At 43.6% G+C, this 10,879-nt stretch overlaps 1 protein-coding gene across 2 annotated transcripts in view; it reads left to right on the top strand.

The window, feature by feature from the left end:
• Positions 1-6,336, top strand: part of RGS4 (regulator of G protein signaling 4) — a 6,775-nt gene extending 439 nt beyond the window's left edge. Inside the window, exons 2-5 of one of the 2 annotated variants that reach the window (XM_006734509.3) lie at positions 2,195-2,299; positions 2,610-2,671; positions 3,250-3,416; positions 3,843-6,336. In XM_006734509.3, coding sequence (XP_006734572.1) covers positions 2,195-2,299; positions 2,610-2,671; positions 3,250-3,416; positions 3,843-4,082 — 574 coding nt within the window. In that variant the 3' untranslated portion in view covers positions 4,083-6,336. The remainder of the gene's footprint in view (positions 1-2,194; positions 2,300-2,609; positions 2,672-3,249; positions 3,417-3,842) is intronic. The other variant, XM_006734510.3, reaches the window with a different exon arrangement.
• The last annotated feature ends 4,543 nt before the right edge of the window (positions 6,337-10,879 follow it).

Here is a 10,879-nt window from a genome sequence, read left to right as displayed (position 1 = left end):
CACAGTCTTCTGTGCACTTCTTAGAAGTTTACCTTTACAATATTCTGTCATTTAGGAGTGTGAAAGAATATTCTTTATTAAATGTGCTTTCTTGGCTGCTTTAAAATGAAGCAGGAGGGTCTGTCTGGCAGGGAATACCTATGGAGTAAGTTCCCCTGACCTCCACCATTACTATCCTGAGCTGAAGGGAGCAAATTACTCCAAGCTTCGGTTAACTCATATATAAAATTAACCACACAAAATACAGGAGTGTCAGGAAAGAGTTATGCTCTGATAAGTATTTGGGGAGACAGATGAAAGGTTGTACTAGTCTGCCCAAGGAGCTAAGAAGCTAAACTGGGGAAGTAACCTGTATATCAGCAAGGTCAACAGCTCTTCCCTCTCCTCACTGGTCAACTGCAAATCAACTATTCTGACACTTCACCCTAGCATCAATGCCTGCATCAAAGGCTGCAGAAGGGCATGAACTGCTCAAGGTCACATAGGCAGTGAGTGGCCGAGTGAAGATCAAATCCAGCTTCCAGACTCCAGTGACCTCTGAAGTCATGCTGGTTTTTATTTTTAAGGTTGCATTGCATTTTAAGGACAAATGTAACATACTTGCTTAGCATACTTCCAACTCTTTACGAAATGACTTGCGTTGGTCAGTAACTTAGATCTCAGCCTCACCGGGCACATGGAAATGTGAAGTGAGTTCTCTTTTGACAGAATCATTATATATTTGTATCTTAGAATCACTTGAGCCTTCATGATCATATCTTGCTATCATTAAGGAGGGTTTTGCATCCCCTGACCAGTTGGAGAAGCCCAGAGAGGGGAAGTCAGTCTTGTGAGGAAGAGAAAATACCATTTTAGGGGCAGTCCAAGAACATAATGGAATTCAAGCTTTCTGGAGAAAGGCGTGTAGATAAGCCACTGATATATCAGGAGGCGTCCTAAAATGTCTTTTTATCCTTGTGACTTTATTTTTCTCCCTCTCAGGAGGAATATCTAGTCATTCATTTCTTCTAAAGTGACATTTATCTTTTAAAACCATTTCTTGGCTTTTATAATAAAAGATACAAACAAAAGAGTAATTAACAAAGAGAAAGTTGAGCTTAAAAACTTATTAAAATGTCCTTCTTTCTGAGTAAGTCACGCACCCCGCTCTCCCCTAGCTACCTGTTAAACAGTGCCAGTAACCTGGAAGCTCTGCTCTAATTAAACAGTCGCTAGCTCCAGTGATGACTCTTGCCTGCTTCTCTATCTTCTCAGGTGCCCTTTATAGGGTAAATGCTCTTACAGTGTAGATCTTAAACAGGAAAGCAGTAGCAGCAGCTGCAAGAGATTTCTCTAGAAGCAAGCCTGAAGTTGCTCAGGTGTTGGCCAGAGCATTTGCCTTTGCCACCCCCTCTACTTCCCTCTGCTGGAGCTGCATACCCACCTCTGTGAATATCCCATAACGTGCATCGCTTGGCACCACCTCATGCGAGGCTGGGACCGCACAGCCCTCTCCTGCACCACGGCGCTTCTGTAGGGCCCTCTGCCTGCAAGGAGGCAGGTGGAAACAGCAACGGCCATCCAGAAGGTGGCGCGCAACAGGAAGGCGCCACATTGCGCAGTTACTGCTTGCTCTTCCATTCCCACAAATGACCCAAAGAGCAGTCACATTTTCACTGTGTTTCTTTTAAAAACACCAAAGCGTTCCATCGGTCAAAATGACAGGTTTTCAGAAGAGGCTCCTAAAGCCGACTGAGGGTCCGAATTCTGTTGCAGACAGAGGAGGCCTGGCTGTGACTCTGGCCCCGGGTTTCCTAGCAAGTCACAGGCAGACCCAGAAGTGGAATCTCCTTTTCCTGAGAGTTCACGCCAACTTCAACTCCCATTTCCTAAATAAACTCCCCCTGCCCCTTTACTAGTAATGGACTCTTTGAGCTCTGCCACTACGGTATCTTTTAAAAGACCTAATTAGGGGCGTCTGGGTGGCTCAGTCGTTAAGCTTCTGCCTTCGGCTCCGGTCATGGTCCCAGGGTCCTGGGATCGAGCCCCGCATCGGGCTCCCTGCTCCGCGGGAAGCCTGCCTCTCCCTCTCCCATTCCCCCTGCTTGTATTCCCTCTCTTGCTGTGTCTCTCTGTGTCAAATAAATAAATAAAATCTTTAAAAAAAAAAAATAAAAGACCTAATTAGCATTATTCTTGTTCTTCTTCTGTGCAGTGCAAAAGATATGAAGCATCGGCTAGGTTTCCTGCTGCAGAAGTCTGATTCCTGTGAACATAATTCTTCCCACAGCAAGAGGGACAAAGTGGTGGTTTGTCAGAGGTAAGAGAAAAGGCCTCAGTGAAGACCCATTGAGTATTAACTGTTTAATGTCAGGGATGTTCTATGAGGAGAAAAGGAAGTTGTGTTCCTAGTTAAGCTAGATTTGGATCAAAATGGAGTCCATTTTCATGAAGACTGTACTTGCATTTGAAATGTCCATGCATAAATGGAAAGACTGCCTTAATCAACAATAGGTCTCATCATAAGAATGGGAAAGAAAATATCTGCATGTTTTTCAGGATCTTAAATTTCTTGCCCTAAGTTTGTATCATAGCATTCAAGTTATTCTTTCTCTCTATAATGTCTCTAGGGTGAGCCAAGAGGAAGTCAAAAAATGGGCTGAATCACTGGAAAACCTGATTAGCCATGAATGTAAGTCTGACGGCTTTCTTCCCCAGTAGGATGAGGACAAAAGCTCTCTAGATAGACAAGTTATCTCATAGTATATTTGATCTAATAGGAAATGCAGACAGAATTGGGTTTCTTCTGACTTCCAGACTCAGGAGAACCAGTCTGTTTAAAATTTTACCATGCCTTCGAGCTTTGTGATAGACAATGAGAAGTTCATATGGAAACCATGTGGAAAACCATCTCTCTCACCACATGGGAAAAAGGTAGAGGGAGAAAGTTCCAAATATGAAGACTTCTTGCAGAATCAGCCTTAGTTTTTCTTTCTCAAACTTACTTTGGTAATTGGTGGCTGCATGCGTATTTTAGAAACACTGAGACTTCAAACCTTGAGCGAGAAACACTGCGTATAACTGGGATCCAATAGATGTCAAACAGATTACAGTCACCTGACCCCAAGTGACCCCCAGAAAGTGGGGGAGAGAGGAGGATGTTTTAACACATGCTTTATTCTCTCAAGAACCTTGGCTTTCTCTGAAATACACTGTCCCAAGAGGCCTGCCAGTGTGATGACGAGGGTGGCTCTTTTTCCTTCATCACAGGTGGTCTGGCAGCTTTCAAAGCTTTCTTGAAGTCTGAATACAGTGAGGAGAACATCGACTTCTGGATTAGCTGCGAAGAGTACAAGAAAATCAAATCCCCCTCTAAACTAAGTCCCAAGGCCAAAAAGATCTATAATGAATTCATCTCAGTCCAGGCAACCAAAGAGGTAGGTCTTCATGGCAGAGAACTCTCTGGATCTTAGTGAAATTTCCTGCAAGTGGTATTCAGTGGTGTGAATCTTTAGATCATCTGAGTTAAGGAAAAAGATCTAACAGTGGAGGAGGTCATTATAATCTCCTCAACCCCAAATCAATCAGTTAAGAAAGCTCTTTCATCCAGATGACTTAGATGATCTCCCTTAATGAGTTTTTTGATAAATCTTCCCGATTCATGAGAAAGAACAAAGATATTGCCCTGCCCACCCAGAAGCAGATGAGCTTTGTATACTCTCTCACATGTGCTGGGGTGGAGCTAAATGTTCTTTTCATTTCTGAGGTATGGAGGGTGCACACGGATTACTCACCACAAAGCATGCGGCCTCGCATCCTCAACAGGGCAATGTGTCTAATACATCTTGGCCTTTACCCTGCAGGTAAACCTGGATTCCTGCACCAGGGAGGAGACAAGCCGGAACATGCTAGAGCCCACGATAACCTGCTTTGATGAGGCCCAGAAGAGGATTTTCAACCTGATGGAAAAGGATTCATACCGCCGCTTCCTCAAGTCTCGATTCTATCTTGACTTGGCCAACTCTTCCAGCGCTGGGTCAGAGAAGCAGAAAGGAGCCAAGAGTTCTGCAGACTGTCCCTCCCTGGTCCCCCAGTGTGCCTGATTCCCACAGGGTGCTGGGGGGCTGAGATGCCAAGACTCTATGCCTGGAACCCCTGAGGCCAAATATTGATCTGTATTAAGCACCAGGGCTTTATCCACATTGTAGCTTAGTGTTCATGCTGCCTGCCATGTGTGAGTCACTCCCGTGTAAGAAGTAGATCTAGTTTTGGTGTTCAGGTGTTCATTAGGGCAGGACCTCATTCCAGTCCAGCTTTCCCAGAATTCCTTAGGGTTCCACATGAGCAAGTATCCAAAGAATGGTTTTATAAGGGTGGCTTCCCAAAGACTGTTGCAGTTCTCTCCTCCCAACGGCTTGACCTCAGGTTGGTTGGTTGGTACATTTCATGTGACATCCACAAATACATGTATTCTGTTGGCACTTTCTCTAAACACTAGATGTTAAGATGAGGTTGATCTATTATGTGTATATATGTGTGTGTGTATAAATATATGTATATACACACATATATTTACACACACACATAAGTACACATTCTATGTATATGTGTCTATATGTATATATACATATATATTTCTGCAAGAATAGACAGGAAAGACCCTAGGTGCTCATCCCTAGAGTGTGTGTACATACCTGCATGCATGTTCTGATCCCTGGTCTTTCATCCTGCAATCAAACAGGCAAACAGAACCAGTTGCCATGCAGGCCAAGACTGTGGAAAGTTGATTCTGTAGAACTCCACAGGTCGGTGTTGGAGACGCATCCAAGGGACTTTATGCATAGTTCAACCACTGACAGCCTCCACGTTGAATGGTATTCTAAGGAGCAAATACCATAAAGAATCTTATGCCTGGCTGACACATTTCTGTCTTGGGCTGGTTATTACTGATGGCACTTTTCAGTCCCAAAGCTGTTGGCCTCCCCTTCTCTGCCCAGGTGCTTGGTACATGGTTAGCAGCAGCCGGGTTGATAAGGGAGTTAGGAGAGAAGATGCTTGAACCAAATGAAGACATGCAGGTAGGGTCTCGCCAGCTCTACCTGCTATAAAATACTGGCTGAGTGAGGGCATGGGACTTCAAGGTTAATAGTCTTGTCCTCTACTCTTTTTTCCTCTCCTGATCAAGGTGCTTTTCTCATTTTGTTTTTTCCTGAGGACTTCAGCCATCAGATGAGGCTCCTTACTTCACTGTGTGGTTGGTTGGTTGTTTCCCTGTAATGGCTCCAGGCTATATGCCTCCCCTTACAAACCAGCAGTGAAGGAAGGAGTGTACTTTATAAGGGAGAAACATGTTTTTGCAAACTGAGAAGCCCTCATAAGTTTCTCTTTTGAAAGTAGGACCTTGTTCATTCCACCCCAAACATCAGGGCTAACAGAGCCTGTGGGTATCTCTTTCCAGGCTCTGAGACTAAATGAGAGAAGAAAGGAAAAAAAAAAAAAAAGAGAAAAGAAAAAAAAAAAGGATACCAATTGTTAGAACTACTGTTTGAAACTTTTCAAGGCACATGAAATACTTGAAAATTTCTCATTTATGTTATTTATGATGTTGTTTTCTACAATGTTTTTATTATTGTATTGTTTTATAAATGGAGGTGCAGGATATCACCTGAATTATTAATGAATGGCCAGGAAGTAATTTTCTTCTCATTCTTCTAAAACTACAGCCTTTGAAGTGCACACACACATACACTCATGCATGCACATTGCACCAATTCCTCCAGCATAAATTACATGCGTGAGCACTTTGTGGCTTTTAAGCCAACAGACTGGGTTGCAGAATGAAAACACCGGAGTATGTCTATACAAATCGCACTGTATTAAAGATGTAGGTTTTCTCCGTTGTGCCCTTCTTGTCTCTCTGGCAGTCTTACTTTCCATGTTCCCAGAGTTCTTCCTCAATGTCACTTTTATTATACCTAGGTCCACAGTTTTCTGTCTAGTTGACTCCAGGATCCAAACGTGTAACTCTATTGATCTTGCCCTATTACAACTGTCACGATTTTCAGATTGTACCTGTGCTCATGGGCTACTGTCTTACAAAGAGGTCCAGAAGGTCATTCTGAATGAGAAGTAAATTATTTTATGTAATACAATTTTCAAGTGTGTTTTTCAATTGTATTTTCCTCTTATTTTACCACCATCTGACATGCTGAGCTTATCTGCTCATGATCTGTGGGCAGAATACTCCTTCCCTTTGCATGCCTGATTTTATCATGTGCTTGAAAAGCCTCAAAGCTGATGCTTCCAGTGAAACACACGCATCTTAATAATAAGGGTAAATAAATGCTTCATACGAAACTATCTGCTTGTAAACACATTAATGATCCACAAAGATGTGTGATGAGAAACAGCAGGGTGTAGGGCAATACAGAACATGGCTCATGTCCAGTATCCAATCTGTCCCATGCTAACTCTGGAGAAGGAAACAGAAAATGAATGTTGTATATTCTTCTGTTCCTGCCACTGCTCTGACTCCCTCTCATCACAGAGCTGAGGCAGTCATGGCTCCAGAGACTTTGCTCAACAGACTTGGTGGTTTACTTGAAGGTCCTCAGTAACTGGTCAAGAGAGAGAGTTTGCCTTTCAGAGCTGCCCTCTGTCTCCAAGTATCTGTCTGATGAGAGAAGGTGGGAACAGAGGAGACTCAGAAGGTGAATGGGAGCTGTAGATACCTGAGGGACAGATTCCTGCCCAAACTGCTTAAAATCCTTCTCCTCCCACCCCCTTAAAGATTCTGTCCCCTAGAAAGGAGGTATAGAATGTTTCCATTCACAGTCATGGGTACAAGGTCTGTTATGCCATGAGACCTCCATTTCCTGAATTCTACCTTTCTCATTGTGAGAGTCAGCTTACAGGGTGTTAAGGACCACAGATTTCAAGCTATTTTGAGGAAGTGATCCTTTTAGGGATCTGACAAAAATTATGGACCATCTCCTGAGAAAAATACACAAAGGAATCCAAATTCATCAGAAATATTTAGAGGGAAGTTTTACAACCTCCCCTTCAAAACACACAGGGCTGCCCTTCCCCTGTCCCACATGGGTGTGTCAGACTCTCCACGAGTGCATGGCTGCTGCTGCTCGTATGTAGTACCATCTTCCAAGTATCACAGAAGAATTCAAGCAACTCTGAGCAGTATGCTTGTCTCCAATCTCCACCTTGCCCATCCTTTCTTCTTGATGGTCAGCCATGAAATAAATAACACATATGTGCAAACTCTTTCTGACTGCGATCAATGACCATGTTTTGAAAAACACTTATTATTGCTTGTTATGTGCTAGATATTGTCCTAAGCTCTGTATATATGTAATAAATTTAATTCTCACACCAACCTTGAGATAGAGATGCCAGTCATGGGCATGGCCTCTGAAAAACATCTGCTGATTTTTATGGATGAGGAAACTGAGGCACAGAGAAGTTAAGAAACTTGTCAAGGTCAAGCGTCCATCAAGGAGCAAAGCTGGGATTTGAACTGAATCATCTTTGCCCCAGAGGATGGCAGAGACTCGAGCATTCGCCAAATACCCACACACCAATGGATGAGGAGCAGAGTGTCACTTTCAAACCTATATGGTCAGGAATAGAGCCAAATGCATTTCCTTCTCTCTCTTCTCCTTCCATGACAACCATGGAGATTATATGTTTCAGATTGTGTAGCAGCAAGATGAAGGATGCTTTGACTCACTTCAGAATATCAAGTGAATAAGGAATAAATCATTGCTGATTTGAGTCATCTATGTACAAGGCTGTTTGTTACTGCAGCAGAGCATTGCTTATCCTGAGAAATGCAGAGGCTATGCTCTTCAACATTCAACTATGTGGTTGTCATTTTATTGTGTGGGGGCAGGCACAAGGGTATGGATAAGGGGACTCCTTTACATTATACCAATTTGCAAACAAAACTTGACTTTGTAGAAACTCCACGACCCGTGGTGTGCCAGGCTGTGTCCCGGCACTCCATGTTAATAGTGCTTAAGTGTTTAGAGTTAGAAATGAGATGATAGAAGGAGGAAAGAAGAAAGAAAAGTTAAAAAGAGCAATTTCCAGGGAAAACTCACTATCCATCAGCCTAGGCCCACTGTGGACAGACAAAAAAAATTGAGCAAGCCAGCCAGATAAATTGGCTCATGTGGCTGCCAAGACTCAAAAGCATAGTAAAAAAAAAAAAAAGGCTCCATTCACTGAATTCAGAGACTGAATTCAAGACATGAGTTTGCTTAGGCCATTAGACTGCATGATGGCCACTAAATTGTTCATCATTAAAAATGGTGGTGTTAATATGCATTGCTTTCTAGATGTCACAGAGCAATGACATGAGAAAGGAAAATACTGGGTTTTGACCTTTTTGAGGTATAGAATAGAGGCAAAGTTGAGTGAGGTGACTGAGGAAGGGTTTACCTAGAGATAGCATCCAATGTTTAAGACTTTGCATACCAAGTGATAATGACCGAGCTCAGGCCAGGGACTACTGAATTTCTGAAGCACAGCAGTGGAGGTCAGCAATGCCTGGAGAGAGAACTGGGTTTCCAAAGGAAAACTAAAAGTTAATAGTAGCATCTTACATCTATGGCAGGCTTTTTAATCATCAAGTCTATGCTGAATGCTTTCCATGATCTCATCTAACCCTTAGACCTAAACTCTGAGGGAGATGTGATTAGTGGCTTTCCATTATGAGTGGAGAAAATGTGACACAGGCAAGCTCAGAAATTTACCCAAAATCATATATCAAAGAAGTGGCAGGGCAAGGGTCAAACCCAGAAATCTGCCTCCCGAGTAAACACGTTTAATTACTCTAGTCGAGTAGAAGGGGAAAGGAGGGAGGAGAAGGAAGGACTCACAGCAAGTGAGGGGAGCCTAACAGGAAGAACTGGAAGTAGAAGGGAGAGAAGAGGTAAAAAGATGAAACGAGAAAGAAATGGAACACCAGAAGGGATAGAAAATATGAAAGGAAGGACCATGACATACCAAGCAGAAGAAACAGAAATAAGATGCATGTTGTGAGGAAGGACAGACTGCCAAACAGTCGCCCGTGCTGGCATTTGGGTGGCTCCCACCACAGAGCATCCTGCTGCTGCCCCGAGGTCTCTGTGCCCTGTCTGAGCTGGGGCAGGTAGAAGGTCTCTCTGGGACTATGGAAAAGGGAGTTTGGGAAGCAGGGGATAAATACCAGGTCAGCTTTCTAAGGATCACTTTTCTGTTTCCTCTTTCTCTCTCTAAATTTCCCAGATCCAAGCAAGTCTTTAACCAACCCCCTTCCCCTGCAAAAAAAAACACCAAAAAAAAAAAAAAAAAAAAAAACCAACCTAAACGAAGAATGAAAAAAGATAGAACAAGCCAACTTTCCCTTGGTTCCAGTACATCACCGGTTTGGGGTGACATTGCACAGGAACTGCAAGTCATTCAGCCACCGACAGGACCCCAGAGGGAAGCAGACATTTGGCACATGGTCCTGGTCACATTGCTCCTGCTCCCCCTGGGAGGGAAGCCAGTGAGGACCGCAGGGTCTAGGTTAAAGGGAATTGCCCCCCACACAAGTCTGATCAAGACAACAGCATGTGCCAATCAGCAGTGAGTTAGACCATGAGAATTGGGGGGGGGTGTGACCTCTTGAGATTCACTCTCCAGGGTTGACTGGGGGGTGGGTGGGTGTTGCTTTTGAAGAAAGTAAAGCAAGAGTTTTGTTGATTTTTTAGAAGTATTATTTGTATAATTCCCAGATTATTCCACCAATCCCTCTGGCTTTTGAGTTGCTGTCTTCTGTCAGGGCCATGGAGCCCTGAGATGTTCCCTCAACAGCAACCATATGTGATGGAAAACGAATCCCAGCTATGTCATGTCAAAGACAAGACCTGCTCATTCCTTCTCTGACCACCATGCCTGTACGCTCTGCCTCGCCACTTCTCTTCCCATCTCTCCTCTGTAGGACTTGGTACTTTCTGCCACCCTTGCCATGTTGCTAATAATTCCATACTTTGCGGTGTTAGAAAGGACAGCTGCTAGAGCAGTTTGCAAGTTCTAGATCAATTCTCTTCCAATTGCTATCTTGGAGATACCTTCCCTTACCTGGGACACTTTGAAGTGGAAACTATAGAATCACTCCCGGTTCTTTCTCACTCCCTCCCTCACACCCAGTAATTACCCTGCTCTGCAGAATTCCTCTGGGTAAAATCATTCAAAGCCTATTTCTGCCTCTCTCCTGGTGTGACCATGGCAGGCCCTTTCTCTGGGCCACCGTCATATGTGGCCAGGCTGATTGCCTTCTGGTCTCTCCACCTCCAGTCTGATACCCTCTGATTCATTCCATGTAACCACCAGTCAGCTCTGAGAGGCACATTTGGCCTCTCCCTCTCCTGCTGAAAATCTGCAATGCTCTCAACTCTCTAGGTGAGCTTTGAGATTTTGAACTTTATGATTTTGAACTCTTTCTAGCTTTCTGGCCTCATTTCTGATGACTCCTCCTCTGATCCAGCTATAATGATTTGTGCTTCCTGATGGGGCATTCTGTTAATTGCCTCTTATGATTGTTTAAGCCAGTCTTTCCATCCTTCTCCTTCAACCAGCTACCTCCTACTGTTTATTTTAAACTCAGCTCAAGACCAATCCACAGTGAGAAGACTTCTCCCCTTCTTTGACAGAACTTCATTGTTTCTCTGATGTCAAGGCTTCCCTTGGTATTCTGTCATGTTTTCATTGCTACTAGCACAATGTAACCATCGATTTATGAGTGTGTCTCCCAAACTACACGGCCAATTCCTCAAGGTTACCAACCATGTCTCATTTGATTTTATAATCCCTGCACCAAGTAATGAGCTTAATCCATGGAAGGTGACTATTTGTTGAC

This window comes from Leptonychotes weddellii, chromosome 6, assembly GCF_054177405.1.
Source record: "Leptonychotes weddellii isolate Sample4059 chromosome 6, ASM5417740v2, whole genome shotgun sequence".
NCBI lineage: Eukaryota > Metazoa > Chordata > Mammalia > Carnivora > Phocidae > Leptonychotes > Leptonychotes weddellii.
This window is presented reverse-complemented; position numbering and strand designations above follow the sequence as displayed.